The 22,832-nt window shown below is 35.9% G+C and overlaps 1 protein-coding gene across 8 annotated transcripts in view; it reads left to right on the top strand.

The window, feature by feature from the left end:
- Positions 1 to 22,832, top strand: part of AMPdeam (AMP deaminase) — a 443,168-nt gene that overhangs the window by 149,141 nt on the left and 271,195 nt on the right. For all 8 annotated transcript variants that reach the window (XM_090412444.1, XM_090412451.1, XM_090412439.1 and 5 more), the window contains one exon: positions 7,717 to 7,867. In XM_090412444.1, the coding sequence (XP_090268570.1) occupies positions 7,717 to 7,867 (151 nt within the window). The remainder of the gene's footprint in view (positions 1 to 7,716; positions 7,868 to 22,832) is intronic.

The raw sequence follows: 22,832 nt of genomic DNA, 5'->3' as shown, positions 1-22,832 counted from the left end.
TAGTCGGAACACTAAATTAGCTGTATACAAGACAGTGTTCAAACCAGTTTTAACTTATGGATCTGAGAGCTGGGTCAGAAGTAAAATAAAACTCTAGTCTTGACCAAAGACTAGAGACCGCAGATATGAGAGAAAGATTAAGAGTCGTGAACAGATGGCATCAATGGCAATATCATATTAAAAATGAGGATATTAGGAAAGAACTTGACATTGTCGGCATCCAGAAATGCATTAGCAGAGCTAATCTCAGGTGGTAGGATCACTTAAACAGAATGGGCGAGGAAAGATTAGCAAAACAAGTGTTCTCTGTCAGGTTGGCAGGAAAATGACCCATAGGAAGACCAAGATATAGGTGGATTGATACGGTAGAATGTGCCTTAGACGATAGAAATATAAGATCTGATAATGATAATATTGGAGTCTTGACAAGTGACAGACTGATTTGAAGGAAAATTGTAGATAGGAAGTTAGTAATGATGTAAATTTTTCATGTAGTGCTATCATATCCTGTACACCCCTTGAGGGGTACATGTCAGGAATTTGATGATGATGATGTAAATCTAGACTTTGTTCACTAAGTTCTTGGAGAGCATCACACATAAGGCCCAAATGAAGAACCAGCTTGCATGACTTTATTTTTCTTAAAAGGCCCTCATAAAGAAAGCAATCTGTTTTGCTTCTTTTTTTGCCTCCAGAAAGTGATGGACGAGGTCTTCAAAGTCTTGCCACACTTTGCGAATGCTAGATGCAACAGAAACGGTGCGAATGCTGGATGCAACCCAGCGAGTGCTTAAAATTCTGTCAATTTTAAGAAGTTGAAGTTCTAGAGTCGCTCCACATAACTGTTCCCTGGCATTCTTAGGTGAAGCATGATAAGTCACAAAGTTTATCCATGAAACTCTTAAAGCGATTCACTCTTGCCACATTGTTCACTGTGTCACTAACAGATAATTAGGCAATGGCTAGCACAATGCCAGAAAATAACACTAGGAAACTTCTCTTGCATTAGCATTCTTACACCATTATGCACACCAAACAACACAGCTGCACCATCACAAGTTACAGACAATAAATATGCCTTGAAGTAATCTTCAGATAATCCTAAACACTCGAGATGACTAATTAAAGAGTTTAGAATTCCTCTCGCAGTTACATCTGATAATAGGAAAAGACTCGCAGGAGCCAAAAGTTCAGGAAGAACTACGTGAACAATAACCATCAATGTTGTTGTGTTACACACAGTTGTCGATTCATCAATAAGTAACCGATATTTTGTTCTTGGAGTTCACTATATTGTCTATTAATGTTTTTCGCATTTCATTTGCGATGTGGCTCACAATGTTAATGCAAGCATTTGCAGAATGAATAATATATTCCATGTCTAGGCCATTAAGTTCCTGTAAATTTATTTCGTCTTCAAAGTTGTTAAATTATTGATTTCTCCTCGCATCTTTGTAAGCGGTTCGAAACACTTTTCCTGTTATGACTTTATTATGAGATAAAGTATTTTGGAAAACTTTCTCTAATGTTTCATTTTTTGCTTCAGATTTTATTTTTTGGTATGCTTGGTGTGCTGTACTCTCCTTATGATCGTAAATCTTTTTTTCTTAATGACATTAACTGTTGTTTGCAAGATTCTCCAAAATGACTGATTTTACCATTTGCCCACTCTGCTGAAATTTTTGTTCCCATGTGTTTATCGACTGCAAGACTTCCGACATCACGACACACTTTACAGCCCAATATTTTATTCTTGACATGCAGCCACTCGTTTCTCTCGCAGAAGTCATTTTACTGCAAAAGTGTCCAACATTCGGGCCAATCATTATCAGAATCTGCTTCCTTTTGACCATGTGGATCTTCGGTCTTGGTTTCATGATCATCTTCACCAAGTGTATTTTTGGTGCTAGTTTTCTGTTTTACAGGATCACAAGTAGATTCAACAATTTTTGCTTCTTCAGCCTTTCTTTTTTTTTTTTACTCATTGGCATAAAGTAACTACTTATTTTATTCATATTGAACAATGATTGCACTGATTTAACTTAGATTATTTCAAAACTCACGTGAACACCTACCTGTTGCAGAGTGAATATAGAACTGATATTGGAAGCAATCGGAAGTGAACACAACTTCCTGTTTCCAGTTGCATATCAACCTATGAAACAGGAAAGCAGGGTATTAACTTATGAGTAATCAAAACTGAGAATTCAATTTGTGAACACAGTACCATCTACCGGAATATTTATAATACATTTTGCTGTCAATAAATCGCAAATTTTTTAAAAGTTAAGAAAAAAGGTACTGCTTACCGTTGCATACCGCCAGAAAAAAAGCACTGGTAATCCATATACAGCCTGATCAAAGCCTTGTACAATGGAATCGAAACATCCTCACTTCTACACATCAGTGTTCTCTGCATCATTCCCATAATCTGCTGTGTTGTCCTCACAATTTTAGCAAAATGTCTATGAAATTTCAAGTCCTTCTCCATCATCATCATCCTCAGATATTTCATCTCCTTTACCTCCTCTAAAATATCCCCATCAATCCTATACTCTGTATCTCATCTTTGCATCTCAAATTTTAAAACCTTACACTTTACAACATTAAACCTGCCCCTTCCCCCACACACTTGCACATTCAGTCAGTCTATTTAGGTCCTTTTGCAAAGTTACAACATCTGCTCTACTTCTCATAACACTTCCCAACTTTGAAAGTCACCACTAGTGACTTTCCTCTTCTGGGATATCACTCCCCCTCTACACAGCCTGTTGATACCTATCAGACAGTCAATATCAAATCCAAATGCACTGATTTACTATCCAACCCCATCTGTTTTAATTTAACTATTAGTTTGTCATGTGGCAATATATCAAAAGCCTTTGATAGCATTTGTTCCAGGGAGTTAAAGCTATTAACACCCTGGAACATTCCCTCAAGGCATATTAAGTTTACTCAATTCCTCATATATTTGCTGCTCACTGATATCATTGGTTTCCCCCCCCCCCTCCCTCCCTCCCCATTCTTACTGCTCTCAAGTTCTGCATTATGTTACAATCACAAGGGTGGAATATGCTAATGAACTACTCTTTAAAATACCTCTACTGTATTCTCCTCAGTCTTTATCATTTTCCGATGATTTGCTACCTCTTCACTGTATGAGGAAACTCATATGGATGAGGAGGAAGTACTAGAGCTGTTGCACAAACCGAATAAGAATTGTACAATAGGAACTGGGATATCAGCATGGATGTTAAGAGTGTTCAGCTGAACTGGCTATTCCCCTGACCAGGCTGTATAATTTGAGTCTCAGAACAGGGAAGATTCCACAGGAGTGGAAAGAATGTAAGGTAATTCCATTGCACAAGGGTGGTGCAAAGACTGATGTATTCAGCTATCGACCAATCAGTATCTCAGGAATGGTGGTAAAAATTTTGGAAAAGTTGGTTAGGGCTCGTATTCAGAAATGGGTTGATAGAGAATCTGTACTTTGCAATGAACAGCATAAGTTTACTAAGTGAAGGTCATGTTTTAACAACTTGCTCACATTCTATAATAATGTTACCACTGAGTTAGAGAAGAGGGAATGGATACTCCATGATAATACTTTTAGATTTTGCTAAAGTCTTTGATGGAATACGGCATGGAAAACTTGCATCAATTGGAGAATATGGGGTTTGGATTATAAAATATGAGCATGCTTATTAAATAACTTAAGGAATTTACAATGTACAAAGGATATAAATTAAATTAAACTTTAATCTGCATTTCCAATATTTCGGCAACGTCATGCCATCTTCACAGGAACTTAAAATAAAGATGTGCACGCAGGCACTACACACAGTAAATGAGGATGAAGCAGGAAGCTATTGTTTCTCCTAAAAGTACTGATGGTCCCCCCCCCCCACCCCCTAGCGAGCTGTGTAGGTATTTGGCTGTTGGGCTCAAGGTCTTCTGATGTAAGTCTCCCAAATTTGGGGCAGTGTCATGCAACCAAATTTTTTGAGGTTTGATATATTTCTTAGAGCTAAGGCTGATTCCATGAATAGTCTTTCAAATTTGAATTTACTACAGTGTATTACCGTGGCTTTCTTCCACCGTATTCTGTAGTGTGTATCCAGAGCATGGTCTGCAAGACTAGAGTGGCTGTACTGGTGAAACTGGATGTAGTCCTTGTGTTCTGATATTCGTTGTCCTGCCTGTCTGGCTAAAGTAGGCCAGCTTACAGCTGCAAGGGACCTGTATATACCAGGTAGGTCTAGGGGAAGTGGGTGGTCTTTAGTGGAGCAGAAAAGGATCACCAATTTTCTATATGGTCTGTAACACGAGGTCAAGTCATGTTTTTTTAGGATTTTGGTAATTTTTTTGAGGTGCCTTGGATGTAAGGAATGGTGGTGGATTTAGTGTAATCCTTGTTGTGAAGGGATGAGGGGGGGGTTTACTGGTTTCAATATTTTTTGGATTGTTTGGGAGGGTAGCCATTGGCTGAGAAAGTGTTGAGGATGTGGTCAGGGCATTGTCATTTGAACAGATAAGTTTAGCACTGTTGTGTAGTGTCTTAATAACTCCATATTGTTGTGAGGGGGTGGGGGAGGAATTGTTGGTGAATGTATGGTGGGGTTTTCTATAAACCAAGGTTCCATCAGGCTGGCAGGTGACTAGTGTGTCTAAGAAAGGGAGGCTGTTGTTTTTCTCTTTTTCCAGGGTAAACTTGATTCTGGGGTGTTGGTGGTTTAAGTGTGTTAGGAAAGAGAGGAGTATATCAGAGCCATGTGGCCAAATAGCAAACACATCATCAACGTAGCGAAGCCATATGGTTGGTTTTTGTGGGGCAGAGTTTAAGGCTTTCTCTTCAAAAGTCTCCATAAAGAAGTTGGCCAAGGGTGGGGAGAGTGGTGAACCCATGGCTGTCCGCTCTATTTGTTTGTAGAATTTTCCTTGCCAAACGAAATAGCCTGAGTTCGTTGTGAACTGAAATAGGACTGAAATAAATATTGGAAGAAAATTTAGCTTGGATTAGTTCTAAGGTTTCTTTGAGTGGGACATTTGTGAAAAAGGAGGAGACGTCAAAACTGACCATTATGTCAGTATGTTGGGAGTGTAAGGTTTTCTATGCTGGCTTTGAAGTGGGCTGAGTTTTTTTGTGTGCGATGGTGTGTTGCCAGTATAATGTGTGAGTGCTTTGACCAAATGTTGAGCTAATTTGTATGTGGGGGAATCAAATATATGGACTCCAAAAAATACATAAAGAAAATGTGCCATTACGTCCCATAGTGGATGGCATTGATTCCCCCACATACAAATTAGCTAAACATTTGGCCAAAGCGTTCACACACTATACTGGCAATACACCATCACACACAAAAAAACTCAGCCCACTTCAAAGCCAGCATAGAAAACCTTACATTCCAACAGACCTCTCATTGCTTCTGCCTTCGTGTCTCCACTACTGGGCCTGGCTCTCACTGACGAGACCTCAGTAAAGGTCGAAACCGGTATGGGTAGTGGCCCTTGCCTTAATGCATAGCATTACACATATCTTAAAGGAGATGTGCTTTGCATTATGGGAGATACTAGGATAGGAGTGATGCTAACTTTCTCCACCTTTGCCACGAGTTGCCTTGGTGTTGCACCACCTTAGCTCAGTCCTGAAGATACTTTCAGGTGCAAACTTTGTTTGCTTGCACTTGGATAAAGGATTAAACTAAACTTATTATAGTCTAACCAAGTGAAAAATAAACTCTCAACAATGTGAAGATGGCAACGTGATGTTGCCGAAATATTGGAAATATAGATTAAAGTTTAATTTAATTTATATCCTTTGTACATTGTAAATTCCTTAAGGTATTTAATAAGCAATGTTGATTAGATGGTTAATCAACATCTAAGCCTTTCTACAAGAAAAAAAATATGGGCATGGAGAGGATTACTCACTGACATATCAAAAAGTGATATATGGGAGATGTGAGTCTGCCAAATTTAAGGTAACCAGTGATGTATCACAATGATCAGTCCTTATCCACTGTTATTCACTCTGTACATTGATGACATTTGGAAGGATTTGACAGGTGACATAGAGCTATTTGCTGATGATACAAAGATAAGTAGGGTAATCAGGAATGTAGCTGATATTCAGCTTGCAGAATAATTTGAATAGGCTGGAATTGTGGGGATGGGAAAATGGATGTCAGTTCAGTGTAACTAATGTAAAGTCATGCACTTTGGCATGATTAGGAAATGTTGTATTATATTCATGGGATTATGCTAGTAGAAACTGTTCAAGCTAGGGATCTTGGAGTGTTAGTAGATGGGAAGTTGAAATTCAGGGGCCATGTAGCAAAGATTGCAAATACACCTCAAAAGATAATTGCAATGCTGAAATGAACTTTGATATGTAACGATAAAGATGCCATTTTGCTTCTATACAAGGCCTTGATAAGACCTCACTTAGATTATTATGCACAGGACTAGTCTCCTGGTTTCTGTTGTGATTCTGATGCATTGGAGATAGTGCAAAAGAGTGTGTTAAAAATGATATCAGGATTGAGGAATACTGATTATGAAGACAGATTGAGAATTTGTAGACTGCAAACACTATCAAACAGAAGAAAGAGGGGTGATATAATTGAGACCCACAATATTCTAAATGGGTCGTACAGGATTTCAGTTGATGGAATTTTTTACTTTATGGATGCTGGGGAAAGGACAAGAGGGCATCCTTGGAAGCTGAGAATAAATGATGCTAAGGGGGTGAGATCTAGATTTTTTTCTCATAGAGTGGTGTGTGATTGGAATGGATTGCTATGGGATGTTGTGTGTGCAAGCAATGTGAATGAATTCAAGAACAAGTATAATAGCTGGTACGTGTAGTATGTAGCCTCCCTCGATGAGTCCCTGACTACCTTGAGGTCTTTCTTAATAAATTATAAGTGGAAAATTGTAAATGGTTTCCTATGACAATATTAAAATAATTTTAATATAAAGCAGTTCTAAACGTTAGCTGAGCACAACTTCAGAACAGAATTTGCTGAGCGGATACTATAATGTATTTCACAGCTAATAACAAGAATGCTTTTTTAAGGAAAAATAATATCTCTCAGATTATATATACTACTTTGGTCTGTAACTCTTTGTTATATGAAGCTGTGTTTCTTCTATTTTGGCTCATATGTGCTGGTAGGCTGAGGATTTATTTCTACTTTTTAAAAAAAAATTAATTTTATATATTTTTTGTATATTTATTAGTTTAGAAATCCTGCTATAGAGACCAAACATTTTTTTTTTTCCCCAAGTCATTTCAGGTTCTCAGTCAGTGGGACAGTGGCCTCATACCAGGTGATGAAATTCATATCTCACCTAAAGACATTCACAAAATGGCTGTGGATTTGAATCCCACCCCTGGGTGGGATTCAGTCTCACAGCCATTTGCTTCAGTTGCAGATATGCTTACCATTCAAATAACCAGGCCAGCAAGTCCATAGCCAAATGGCAGTCTATAGGGGGCAGATTTAGATCTCAGTGTACTCCTAAATTTTTTTTTTTTGCTAATAGCTTTCTGAAATAAACTGAATGCTGGCCTTGGGACTTGACAAAAAGATAACATAATTTTATACTAGTTTGTTTCAAAAATATTTGTTTGTTTTTTTTAAACTATTTCATATATCATGCTTATAATGAATATTTATATTCATCAGCCATAAATTGTTTTCCTTTCAGAGTACAAAAAGAAAGTGAAGTGAAAAAATGTAATTTTGATGAACATATTTCTCATAAAGAAGCTGGAGAAGATGTAGCCACGCAGTTTGATGATCATGATTTTGTTCCTCATTTTCAGAGAGTAGCCATTAGTGGAGAAGACACATCAGGAGTAAGTAAAGTTTAAAATTGTTCATCTGCTAACAGAATTACTTGGTGGTTGTGTGAGAAAACTAAACATTTCAAATGATAGATGAAGAATGGTAGTCTTAATTTCTCATAAATTGCAGATTCTTCAGTGTTCCAAAATCTAATTGGCAATTTTTAAATTGCCAAAAATTGTTGACTTACGCATGCTTGGTTGATTCTGATGGGGGCTTCCAGACATCAAAGAAGTATGCTGTGAAAATGGCAGCCTTAACAAATGATGCAAGTGTAGAAATAGCCTGTCACTTTAATTGGTGATATAGTAATAGTTATTCACATTTAGCATTGCTGGATGCTGTACGGCCATTCTCATACCTCATTAAGTTTTGGGAATGAAGCCTTCTGCTAGAAAAAGTGGTGGGGTTGCAGATTCCATTTCCACACAGAGTTAGTAGAACACTCACAAACATATATGCCCATAATGGGATTTGAATCTGCAGCCTCTTGACTGAAGAGCAGAGATGCTAACCACTTGGCCAACCAGCCGACAGTATAGTAATGAAGACAAATGTGTGTAAACAAAGTAATAGGTTATTAATCTATTTATTCAGATGGTTCTGAAATATGGAAATAGCCAAAGGGTATTTAACTCTAAACATTAAGATAAATTGCTTGAATGGAAGGTAGCTTCACTTGAAGTGTTGCAAACAAATTTCAAACGAGGAAATTTTATTAGGAGACTTATACCTTTTTGTTCAAAATCAGGTGCTAATAAAGAAGAAATAGATTTTTTCCAGGTCAGTCATTAGGAAAGTGATTTAAACTGCTAGATTTCTGCTCAGGACATCCTACACAAGTCGTGACCACTATGGTCAAATGTAAAATGGTGCATAAGTAGTGAACAAATTTTGTTACCTTGTTTTGTAATGCAATGACAAGAGAAGAAGAATACATTAATCTGCTTTTTTGAATTTTGAAATATCAATAATAATATTTTGGAGTAAAAAAATATATACTTGCATATATAATTATAGTAATTTTAAGTAATTGAAGTATTTTTTTTTCCAACACTTGACAACATTTATTGTTAACCAGCTTGCCAAAATTTAGACTCAGAGATTGAGAGCATATGACCTTCATTATGGCAGAAAGCTTGACGTCAGTTAGTCTTGATAAGTGGGCTGTTTTGTTACCTTTCATACATGAGAAAAATTGTTTGCATAAATAGGTGGTTCCAAAATAAAACAGAAAATTTGCTGAAAATTTTTTTATTTGTGGATAGGTTTGACCTAAAATTAAGCATACATTTTTGGAACACCGACTTCTTGGTTTTAGAATGGAATCATTTTAGAAATCAGCGAGTTCCATTTGAATACAAATAGGAGCTTTTTCGAAATTAAATCGAAAAGGACCTGTAAAAAGTTGGAAAAAAACTTCTTGTTTAATCTTTTCTAGTTTGGGACAGTATTGTGAAAAGGTAAAACTTGGATTATTATTGTTCAACTCTTCATTCACACATAGGAAAGTAATTTAGAATATTCTCTTTTAAGTGATTTTGAAACAAAACCAATTTACATCTAAAACTTGCCAGTGTATCATACATGTGTGTTATTAACTGATCTTTTCCCTGAAGTATTTCACATATGGCCTGTTATATCAACTAAGAATGCTAGATCTTGTACCCATGTCTGATCATTTAAGAAATGCAACATCATGATTTTTCATTTCTAGTAACAATTTTATCTCCTAGACAAAAAAAAAAAAAAAAGCTATTTAGAACCTTCACAAGATAACCAATGAATCAAATTCACTCTCCAAGTCTTCAAGAAAATTGTGCAAACTGGTGGTGGAAATTTAGGCCTCTGGATCAGATGAAGTTCACAGTCTACTCATTTCCAATACTATGGAGCAGGGGGTTCCCAACCTTATGCCCGCGGGCACCATGGTGCCCATCGACCAATTTGTGTGTGCCCGCCGCTGTTCAGCCGTGTGCCATATAGTTTAAAATAATCACGCAACAATTCATGGCATGCGTTAATGACACATGACGAGTATTAAACGCATACAATGTAAAGTAGACATACGTTCGAAGTTGTTCATTCCAGTTTATGAACTGGAATATCATCATATTCTCCTAATTATGAAGCACTGGCAAATGAAATGCAATGCCAAAGATCACACTAACTTACATATATATATTTAAATTTTTATATAATGTAAACTTCTAAGTAATAAAACATTTGATTATAATGTAAACTTTGTATGTATTCATTTAACAAACAAATTCAAAAAATTTGCTTCAAAAAATAGATGGTGCCCGTCGCCTTATCGGTATTTTAGAATGTGCTCTGGGAAACAAAAAAGTAGGGAACCCTGCTTTGGAGCATAGGGCATCATCAAATTCCTGCCATGTACCCTCAAGGGGTGCATAGGATATGATAGTACTACATGAAACATTTACATCACTACTAACTTCCTATCTACAGTTTTCCTCCAAATCAGTCTGTTACTGTTAAGACTCTAACATTATGAGATCATCATCATTAAATTCCTGCCATGTACCCTCAAGGGTTGTATAGGATATGATAGTACTACAAGAAAAATTTACATCACTACTAACTTTCTATCTGCAATTTTCCTCCAAATCAGTCTGTTACTTGTCAAGACTCCAACATTATCAGATCTTGCATATCTATCGCCTAACGCACTTTGTACAGTATCAATCCACCTATATCTTGGTCTTCCTATGGGTCATTTCCTGCTAACCTGGCAGAGAACACTTGTTTTGCTAATCTTTTCTCGCCCATTATTCTTTCATACCACCTGAAATTAGCTCTGTTAACGCATTCCTGGATGCTGACAATGTCAAGTTCTCTCCTAATATCCTCGTTTTTTAATATGACATTGCCATTGACGCCATCTGTTCATGCCTCTAATCTTTCTCAGGACTCTTATATCTGTGGTCTCTAGTTTTTGGTCAAGTGTTTTACTTCTGACCCAGCTCTCAGATCCATAAGTTAAAACTGGTTTGAACACTGTCTTGTACACAGCTAATTTAGTGTTTCGACTAATTTCTCTCTTATTCCATATGAATTTATTCAATTGACTTCCTACCATGCCAGCTTTGTTGATCCGGTTGTCTCTTTCCATATTTAATTTATCATCCTCACTAAAATTCGTGCCTAAGTAGCTGAAATGTTTTACTTGTTCCACAGGTTCTCTGTGCAAAAAGCAGTTGATATTTTCAATGATTCTGCCTATTTTCATTGTCTTTGTCTTTTTAATACTGACCTTCATACCATATCTATTACAACAGTTATTCAATTTATTCAGAGAATCTTGCAGAGTTGTAGGGGATTTATTTAGGAGTATAACATCGTCTGCATAAATCAAAGAGCTGACATTAACATCTCCAATTTTGATATCATGTTTAATACCACTTTCCTTCATAATGTGATCCATATAGATAATGATAACAGAGGGGATAGTGTACATCCTTGTCTCACACCATCTTCATCTACTTCCTTCAATTCTAACTGCTGACTTACAACTCAAATAAAGACTACGTATTGCTTGATATAATGACCCATTGACACCATATACCTGTAGCATATTGAATAGCTTCTCTCTTGACACCTTGACATATGCCTTTTCCAGATCGACAAAACTTAAATACAGATCTTTGTTATATTCCCATGATTTCTCAACTATTTATTGTAAAGTGAAGTTCTGATCCTGACAGCCTCTATTTGGCCTGAATCCAGCTTGCTCTTCACCAACTTTTCTTCCACAATTCTTCTCAACCGTTTCTCAAGTATACCTGCATAAATCTTACCAGGAACACTCAATAGGGAAACACCTTTGTAATTCTCACATTCAGTTTTATTTCCCTTTTTATATATGGGTACTATGAGAGTTCTACTCGAATAATCTGTAATTCATCCATCTGTCCAGGCCTTCTGAACTATGCACTGTAAGACTTCAGCATTTCTGGTCGAATATCATCTACTCCTGCTGCCTTTCCACATTTCAAGTCTTTGATGGCTTTTTCTACTTCAAGTATGGATATGTATTCACAGTGGTAAAAAAACACTGACCGCATGCCTGGTCAGTGTTTTTTACCACTGTGCTGTCATCACTGCTTGTTTCATTTAGCAGTTTTTCAAAGTAATTACTCCATACTTCAAGGATATCTTTTTCTCCCGTTTTCATGTCACCTTTGTCATCTCTAACTCCTTTTACAGCACTCTTTCCTCCGTTTCTAAGCTTCTTCAACAATCTCCAGAATATTTTGCCACCTTCTTGATATTTATTTTCTATATTCTTGCCAAAGTCCTCCCATGACTTTTGTTTAGCTAGTTTTACACACTGTTTAGCTTTCTTACATTTGTCTCTGTATTCTCTAAGAGCACAAGCTGACTTATTTGACAGGAACTTTTAATATGCTTTCATCTTTTCCTTCACTGCCTCTTTAACTTCCTGTGTCCACCAGGGAGTTCCGATTTTTTTTATCCTTACAGACAACCTCACCACGTGCCTCCCTGGCAGAATCAATGTTTTCTTCAGAGTTTGCCACTGAATCTCCAAGATTTGATTCCTATTCTCAAACTCTTTCAATTTTTCTTCAATAATCTTTGTGTATTTTAGTCTAGAGTTCACATCTGAGAGCTGCTGAACTTTTATTCGCTTTAATACTTTCTTACATGCTCTTCTTTTCAATATGAAATTCAATTTTATCCTGCTCAAGACTAAATAGTGATTGCTTACAATTTCAAATCCTCTGTACACTCTGGTGTCCTGCACCAGGGAGAAAATATCACTATCAACAATAACATAGTCAATGAGATTTTTCTTATTCCTTGCCTCTTCTCTTCATGTGAATTTGGGCACATTTTTATGTTGGAACATGGTGTTAGTAATAACCATTCCATGTCCTGAGCAGAAATCCAACACATTTTTGCCATTATTATTAGCTTTGTTCTTTTCTCCAAATTTTCCCAAAATATTTTTGTATGTCTGATAATCATTTCCTACTCTGCTATTTAGATCCCCAACAAGGACTAACTTTTCCTTTTTCATTGTGTCATTTGCTTTCTCTAAAGCCTTAGAAAATTCCTCCACTTCTACCTTAGTAGAACTTTCTGTGGGATCATAGGCACAAATAAGTCTCATTATCCAGTTCCTCATTCTCATATTTGCCTACATCACTCTCCTTGAGAATTTTTATTTTTATTTTTCTTGTTGTCTTAGAAAGCGACATTGTCTGGGTAAATAAATATATTATTAATAACAATTTTATAAAAATGTATTTATATAATTACTTACATTATTAAAACTAAATTTATCGAAAAAAAACGCACAAAACTGTAGACCAATGCACGATACTATTTCAAATAAAAAATAATAAAAAAGGGATTCTCTCACAGCTAGATTATTATGGATCGAGTTAGGCACACTGACATGTGCTTCATAGATCGCTAATTGACTGTAGCAGGCAATTATAAACTCATGCAGAATTCCAATCTTCTCGCAGAAATCCAAATCAACTCGAATAGCTTTTCTCAACAGTCAAGAGAGAGCCAAAGATGTTATGTTTTGTCTCCTTACCACTTTCTCTCTCTCTCTCTCGCTCCATTGTTTGCTTTACTGTTGAGTTCCAGATTGTCCATTCCTGGTTCATTGGAAGTAGTAGGTATCTTGTTTAACTGGACACTCCAAATGAGATGAAATTTATCTAAGGTTTAAGCTAATATGGAACATAGTTTCGTTAGCTCACTTCATTATTCACAAAGAATAAACTCAAACAAACATTATGTCTGAGGACATGGTATTGACTTCAGGAGAGGATTCCCCCCCCCCCCTTACAGCAACAAAGAAATTAACAGTCAAATTTCATCATTACATGACTTGCTTGAGGATGATCTTCATATTGATTATTCATCAGCTGCCATAACAGAATGGTGAATAATAATCTACTTAGTGATCAAACTGATGATTAACTGCTAAGTAAATTGCCAATACTGTAAGCATCTCTTGCAATGAGTTCATCACATTTTGTGCATTGTCAGATACATATATTTTTCTGGAGTTCTTAAGGGTCAAAGCTGTATAACTGAGAGGAGACCTCCACATAGCCTTTAAAGGAATGCGGAAAACCGACCAGGGCTTCTGACCTAATGTCCAATCCTCACCTTCTCGTGGTGCACCCTGTTGGGTATCTAATTGGATACTGAACAAACGAGGATGGGCTGGAAATTTGGGATTTAGCCGACCAAATTGTATTCTTATTGGTTAAACCAAAATAAAAATGATGGTACGACATGATAAAATTTCATGCCGGCTGGGACATCACCCGGTTAAACAAGGGCCCCCCCCCCCCCCCCCCCGTTGTTTTCGCCAGGGAAACAGGGCGAACAGCGAAAAGTCAGCTACTGGAACAAATCTGAAAACAAAAACCCCAACTCAACATCACCAGAGTTAAAGATCGGTACTATCAACATAAGAAGCCTGAATGGCAAAGAAATGGAGCTAGCCGAGGAATTCGATAAGTACCAGATCGACATAATAGGGGTGACTGAAACAAAAAAAGACAAAAACTGGTGAGATCTTATTGAGCAATAAATACAAAATTTTATATTCAGGCAATGACAATCAAGGAAAAGAAGGAGTAGCCATAGTATTCAACACAAAATACGAGGCTAATCTTCTTGAATGGCAGTCAGTCTCAAGTAGAGTAATGTGGGCAAATATGAGACTGGGGAACTGGACAATGAGACTGATTTGTGCCTATGGTCCCACAGAAGGTTCTACTAAGGTAGAAGTGGAGGAATTTTTTGAGGCTTTAGAAAAAGCAACTGACACAATGAAAAAGGAAAAGTTGGTCCTTGTTGGGAATCTAAATAACAGAGTAGGAAATGATTGTGAGACATACAAAAATATTTTGGGAAAATTTGGAGAAAAGAGCAAAGCTAATAATAATGGCAAATATCTGTTGGATTTCTGCTCAGGACATGGACTGGTTGTTACTAACACCATGTTCCACCATAAAAATGTGCACAAATTCACATGGAGAGAAGAGACAAGGAATAAGAAAAGTCTCATTGACTATGTTATTGTTGATAGTGATGTTTTCTCCCTGGTGCAGGACACCAGAGTGTACAGAGGATTTGAAATTGTAAGTGATCACTATTTAGTCTTGAGCAGGATAAAATTGAATTTCATATTGAAAAGAATAACATTTAAGAAAGTTTTAAAGTGAATAAAAGTTGAGCAGCTCTCAGATGTGAACTCTAGACTAAAATACACAAAGATTATTGAAGAAAAATTGAAAGAGTTTGAGAACAGGAATCAAATCTTGGAGATTCAGTGGCAAACTCTGAAGAAAACATGGATTCTGCCAGGGAGGCATGTGATGAGGTTGTCTGCAAGGATAAAAAAATCGGAACTCCCTGGTGGACACAGGAAGTTAAAGAGGCAGTGAAGGAAAAGAAGAAAGCATATTAAAAGTTCCTGTCAAATAAGTCAGCTTGTGCTCTTAGAGAATACAGAGACAAATGTAAGAAAGCTAAACAGTGTGTAAAACTAGCTAAACAAAAGTCATGGGAGGACTTTGGCAAGAATATAGAAAATAAATATCAAGAAGGTGGTAAAATATTCTGGAGGTTGTTGAAGAAGCTTAGGAACGGAGGAAAGAGTGCTGTAAAAGGAGTTATAGATGACAAAGGTGATATGAAAACGGGAGAAAAAGATATCCTTGAAGTATGGAGTAATTACTTTGAAAAACTGCTAAATGAAACAAGCAGTGATGACAGCACAGTGGTAAAAAACACTGACCAGGCATGCGGTCAGGAATACATATCCATACTTGAAGTAGAAAAAGCCATCAAAGGCTTGAAATGTGGCAAGGCAGCAGGGGTAGATGATATACGACCAGAAATGCTGAAGTATGGTAGTATAAGAGTCTTACAGTGGCTGCACTGCATAGTTCAGAAAGCCTGTACAGAGGGACGAATTCCCGATGATTGGGGTAGAGCTCTCATAGTACCCATATATAAAAAGGGAAATAAAACTGGATGTGAGAATTATGGAGGTATTTCCCTACTGAGTGTTCCTGGCAAGATCTATGCAAGTATACTTGAGAAACGGTTGAGAAGAATTGTGGAAGAAAAGCTTGGTTAAGAACAAGCTGGATTCAGGCCAAACAGAGGCTGTCAGGATCAGATCTTCACTTTACGACAAATAGTCGAGAAAGCATGGGAATATAACAAAGATCTGTGTTTAAGTTTTGTCGATTTGGAAAAGGCATATGACAAGGTGCCAAGAGAGAAGCTATTCAATACGCTGTAGTTATATGTTGTCAATGGGTCATTATATCAAGCAATACGTAGTCTTTATTTGAGTTGTAAGTCAACAGTTAGAATTGAAGGAAGTACAGGAAGATGGTTTAATGTTAAATCTGGTGTGAGACAAGGATGTACACTATCCCCTCTGTTATTCATTATCTATATGGATCACATTATGAAGGAAAGTGGTATTAAACATGATATCAGAATTGGAGGTGTTAATGTCAGCTCTTTGCTTTATGTGGATGATGTTATACTTCTAAATAAATCCGCTACAAGACTGCAAGATTCTCTGACTAAATTGAATAGCTGTTGTAATAGCTATTCAATTGGTATGAAGGTCAGCAATAAAACGACAAAGACAATGAAAATAGGCAGAATCATTGAAAATGTCAACTGTGTTGTGAATGGAGAACCTGTGTAACAAGTGAAACATTTCAGCTATTTAGGCACGATTTTTACTGAAGATGGTAAATTAAATATGGAAATAGACAACAGAATCAGCAAAGCTGGTATGGTAGGAAGTCAATTGAATAAATTCATATGGAATAAGAGAGAAATTAGTTGGAACACTAAATTAGGTGTATACAAAACAGTGTTCAAACCAGTTTTAACTTATGGATCTGAGAGCTGGGTCAGAAGTAAAACACTTGAACAAAGACTAGAGACCACAGATATGAGAGTCCTGAGAAAGGTTATAGGCGTGAACAGATGGCATCAATGGCAATATCATATTAAAAACGAGGAAATTAGGAAAGAATTTGACATTGTCTGCATCCAGGAATGCGTTAGCAGAGCTAATCTCAGGTGGTATGGTCAACTAAACAGAATGGGCGAGGAAAGATTAGCAAAACAAGTGTTCTCTGCCAGGTTGGCTGCAAAACGACCCAGAGGAAGACCAAGATGTAGGTGGATTGATACGGTACAAAGTGCCTTAGATGATAGAATTATAAGATCTGATAATGTTGGAGTCTTGACAAGTAACAGACTGATTTGAAGGAAAATTGTAGATAGGAAGTTAGTAATGATATAATTTTTTTCATGTAGTACTATCATATCCTGTACACCCCTTGAGGGTGCATGGCAGGAATTTGATGATGATATATTTTTCTGGATCTCAAAATTTTTGATCTCTAACATATTGTAAGACAAGATAACCAGTAATAATCTGGTCCATCTTTAGAGGGACTTTTTTTTTTCTTTTTAATGACAGTCCTACTTTGGAAAATTAGATTACATTTTGGGTTAGATAATTTAGGGATTTTGCTCTACAGACCAAAAGAAATGTGATACTTAAGGCCTTTAGTAGAGGTGTAACACTGGGCAATGAAAAATCATCTGCTGCCTAAAGCATTCACAAACACCCATGTCATTGGTAACCTCGAAAGAACCGCATGTAGGTTGTGAAGTAGAGATGTTACTTGACCAACTGAGTTAGCAATGAATTTGTTTTTGAAAGATTGATAAGTGTTGATGAAAAATGGGTATATCATTATCCAACATCTGAAAAAACAGTATGAATCATAAGTGTTCTCAAATGATCAAAATGCAGAATGATGTTGATGTTAGACTGTGAAAAATTATGAATCCATTAGGGATTACTATGCAACACTTATGAGATATTTATGCATTGTCAAGTCATTAAGTATGAATGAGAACTGGCAAATGGTGTCTTTTATCAGGACAATGTAATATGTCACAAGTCACTGGTGGTGATAGCTCTTATACCTAGTGGTGCATGAAATGAAAGTTGACCAGCTAATCTATTTACCTAATCTTGCTCTAATACCATCCCTTCTTAAAGCCTAAAAAAAAATCTGGGTGTTGCCCATTATACCTCAAATAATGATATCTTTGCTGTGGAGGACTTCAGTGATGTGCTAATGGATCAGAGCGTGCAGTATTACTTGAGGTGAATTGTAATTGTCAATTTATAAGGGGGGGGGGGGTGTAGCTCAGTGGAAATGGTGTTTGCATCCTCTGCACTAGGCTGCCCAAATATAGAATTAAGTTCAAGTCTAGTTGCTGACTGGAGGAACCTTTTCTAAGCCTTTCTTCAACCATTTCATCAGTTAATCAATCTCTGGCATGGACAAGCAGGTTTTTTTCTAACCTGAAGAAAATCGGCCAATAGAACCAACACTGTTCAGACACGAACATATCTTGTTAGAATGGCAGAACTTGTTTGCTGGTCTCTTCATTGGGTGCTGCTTATAATTAGTGATAGGCTTCAGGACAGCTGTCTCTGATTGGCTACTGGTGAAGATTGAACTTCCCACTCAGTCTTCAAAGGCTAGATGGGAGTTAAAAGCCCTTGCCTTTTCCCTGTAAGGGAATAAAAGGCATTAGCTAATTTATGTATATATAAACTTTTATTTACTGTTGCACTCTAATCTTGCCTCTGTTGTTCTGTTTAATTGACTATACCACATAAGATTAGCTCTGCTGGCACATTCCTGAATGCTAAAAACAACATATTCATCATTTTTAATATGATATTGCAATTACTGCCATCTGTTCACTCCCTAACCTTTCTCAAAACTCTCATATCTGTGGTCTCTAGTCTTTGCTCAAGTGTTTTATTTCTAACCCAGCTCTCAGATTTGTAAGTTATAATTGGTTTGAATACTGTGTATGCAGTTACTTTAGTATGTAGACTGTGAAGCAACCTACATACTAAAGGTTGTAGTTTCTAATTTCTCTGTTATTCCATATAAATTAATTCAGTTGAATTAATTTATATGGAATAACAGAGGGTCGTTTGAAAAGTTTGATAAATTTCCAATAGACAGCGACATAATTCATTCATTCATAGCAGTGTCAGCTCGTGTCATCTTTTTTCATGACCCCGGACAAAATTTTAGCCACATGCGATGCGTAGTTCTCATTTGGCAAACATTTAAAATGACCATGTTTGCATTTTTCATAAAAATGGAGAAAAACGAGTTTCGCACAGTGATATTTAAAGACTTTTATTTAAAGAGGTGCATGGCCATGCAGATCAAAACCGAGTTAGATGCAGTTCATGGGGACTCTGCACCAGCATTAAAGAGTATTTATTTTTGGATAAATTAGTTTAAACATGGTCGTAAGTCCATCGAAGATGAAGCATGCCCTGACTGAAGTCACTATGAAGGAAATGATTGACAAAATCCATGGTATTGTTATGGATGACTGCCAAGTGAAAGTGCATAAGATTGCTGAGATTGTAGGCATCTCAGCTGAACGGATGTATAATATTGGAAGTTTATTTTTCACTTGATTAGACTATAATAAATTTAGTTTAATCCTTTATCCAAGTGTATGCAAACAAAGCTTGCACCTGAAGTATCTTCAGAACTGAGGCAACTCGTAGTAAAGGTGGACCAAGCTCTCATCACTCCTTGTCTTAATATCCTGCACAAAAAGTCACACATGAAAAAGCTGTGTGTGTGCGATGTGTGATGCAATTGTTGGCTGTCAATCAAAAATGCATGTGAAAAGACATTTCAATGTTTGGCTATGTTTAATCACAATTTGATTAAATCATATCACAATTTGATTTTTTGTGCCGATTCGTAACTTTAGATGAAACTTGGATCCACCACTACACACCTGAGTCCAAGCAGTAGTCAAAACAGTGGAAAATGCCCAGTGAAAGAGCACCGAAAAAAGCAAAGACCATTTTGTCAGCTGGGAAGGTGATCGCCACTGTTTTTTAAGATTCCCAAGGAATTATCATCATAGACTATTTTGAAAATGGTAAGACAATAACAGGAGTCTATTATGTGTCATTGTTAGACTGTTTAAAAGAAGTACTGAAGAAAAAATGGCCAAGATTGGCGCACAAAAAAGTTGTTAAATTGTGAATGAAGAATTTTATGATTATTAATACTTCATTCATGATTTAACATGAATTGCATTTCCTAAGCTAAGTTTGCTCCTAAGTAAAGTGTAATTTAAACACTTGCTGTTATTTGTTCATTGAAATAATAATTGTAAATTTTTTTTTAGTTATTTATCTTATATAAATTCTTTATATTATCTTGTAAATGTATCCTCAGTGAACTGTAATATATGCATACTATTAGTTGTTACTGAAAGTGAAAGTATTTCTAAGGGACTCTGCTAATGGGATTTGATTGGCTGATGTCAGAAAACTATGTTATTTTGAGATAGCGCATGCCTTAGCATTGGGAACTGTACAACGATCACGTGGGAGTTTCATTGTAAACTGAAAGAGCGGAGAAAAACAAGTTTGGGCGGGAAAGAGAGAGAGAGGATTTATGAGATATAGGAAGAAGGAACCAGAAGGAAATTGGAGAGAGTGTGGGAAGGTCGTGAGATGTGATCTAACCTGGGATCGTACGACATAACAAAGATTTGGAAACTTGTTCTGATTTTAATGAATCTTACTTTGAACTCATATTTATTTATAGTTTCCTGTCGCCTTGTAATGGAATTTACCCGAGTGAAAGGATAATAATATGATCGAGATTTATTGTAAGGTAAGTTATTACGAGCAAGGAAATACATTTTCCAGTCTTAACAAATAAATTATTGAACTCAGGGATTCTATAAGTTTTGTGTTGCATATTGTGGAAAATTATCGAGTGCCTAGAAGTGTTGTAAGAGTTTTCCATAATGTGCAAGCTATGATGATCATACTGGTTAAATCTATTCTATAACTAACGTGTGATAGTGTTGCTTGTGTCCGGAAAACTTGGTCATATTTCGTGTTGCTGAAGCCAGCTAGTCAAGCTTGAATGAGTGATATTATAAAACATTTTCCTTGTGAAACTAATGTGAGAAACTTCATTGAAGAATTAGTTCATGTTTCAATGTGTTATCTCACAGTGTATATGTAAATGCAAGACTGAGCTTTTTAAGAACTATTTTAATCCTCTGATAGATATTGATGATGCCAGCTAAATGTTTGAAAAAAATGAAGTTTGTGATTATTCTATGAGACTGAAAAGAATTACTTTTTAAGTGTTTTGCTGAATATTGTTTAAGGTGAAACTAAGTTGAAATTAATGGATGAGAATTGTGAAAGCCTTAAATATATATATGTTCTAGCAGTAAATGATGCACTCAGCTGAGTAGAATCTAAATACTTTATAGAATGCATAAATTATTTTCTAATTGTATTGATCTTAATAGAGTTCTTGTTTCTTATGTAAAAATAATTTTGTGAGAAAATTAAATATCTTGTTTAACTTGATTCTTGTGCTTGCCTAATTTCAGTTTCATTGCACTACTCATTAAAATAAGAATCTTGCAGGAAACCCTATGTATAAGTAAGAAAATTTCAGCCTGTAACAAGTTCACATAGCTGTTGTGCTATTTAATGCTTGATTCCTTCACAATAACTGTGTGATTTCAAACATAGAGTGGCGTAGTATGATAAAAATTTTCTGTATGTTTGAATGTGGGGTCAACCAACAACTAGCAGATATAAGGTTGGAGGAAAGAAGTAAACCAACAAAGTGCTCTTTCATCAAGACAATGCACCCCATACATTGGCTGTCGCAATGGCAAAATTGCACCAATTAAGGTTTGAATTGGTTCCACATCCACCGTATTCTCTGGATTTGGTCACGTGTGACTTCTTGTTCTGAAACTTAAAAATTTGGCTTTGTGGGAAAAAATTTTCATCGAACAAGGATATCATCAAGGCTGTCGATAACTGTTTTGTACAATTTGACAAATCCTACTTTTTAGATGGGATGAAAAAATTGGAAACTTGCTGGACTCAATGTGTAGACCTCTATGGAAACTATGTTGAGAAATAAAGGCAATTTTTTTCCAAAAAAAAATGTGCAACTTATTTTTTTGTCAAACTTTTCAAACAACCCTCGTATTTTTATATTTAATCTACGATCTTTGCTAAAATTTGTGCATAAATAACTGAAATGTTTTACTTTTTCTGAAAATGCAAACAAGATATGAAAAAAATATACACATTGAGCATTAAAATGGCATCAAAAAAATCAAAATTGGACACTCTTGGAAATGAGCTGTTATTAATTTTAAACCCTTTGAAATTATGAATATTTTGTGAATAAAAATAAATTTTTTTTCTTCCATCTAAAAGGATAGGATAACCAAATAACTCGCTCTCAAAAGACAAAATTATGCAACTTCAGTTTAATATTTATTTTGATTTATAATGGGAATACCCTACCATTAAGCTTTGGATATTATTAAAATGAGCATTGTACAAAAAATATACATATAAAAAAAATCTGTTATGATTTTTTTAACTAAAAGGGAAAGAAAGACTTGGACTGTACTGAAATATTACTGGATATAATTTTTTGATTAAAAATGTCTCAATCAGAAACTGAGTAATGCAGCTTAACATCATTTGTTATTCATAACAACAAAACAATTCATATCAAACTTTAAACATGATGATGGATCCATATAATGGAATTTTGCAGGAGGTAAAAGTTCAAATCACATTTATTTCATGATGATTAATGATTTTCATCTCAAGCATTTCAAAGTAACACAGATTTCTATAATATTGTCAGTAAAATGCAAGGACATAAATTTTCATTTCAGTGCCTCATTTAAAAAATAAGTTAATTTGCCATTAGTAAATAAATTCATTTGCTGATACTTTGAACTGTTTTTTTGTCACATTTCAGAATAGATATTTAT

This window comes from Typopeltis vanoorti, chromosome 2, assembly GCF_054136105.1.
Source record: "Typopeltis vanoorti isolate ZY-2024b chromosome 2, IOZ_Tvanoo_1.0, whole genome shotgun sequence".
NCBI classification, from domain to species: domain Eukaryota; kingdom Metazoa; phylum Arthropoda; class Arachnida; order Uropygi; family Thelyphonidae; genus Typopeltis; species Typopeltis vanoorti.
The sequence above is the reverse complement of the archived record's forward strand: the minus strand, read 5'-3'. Positions and strand labels throughout refer to the sequence as shown.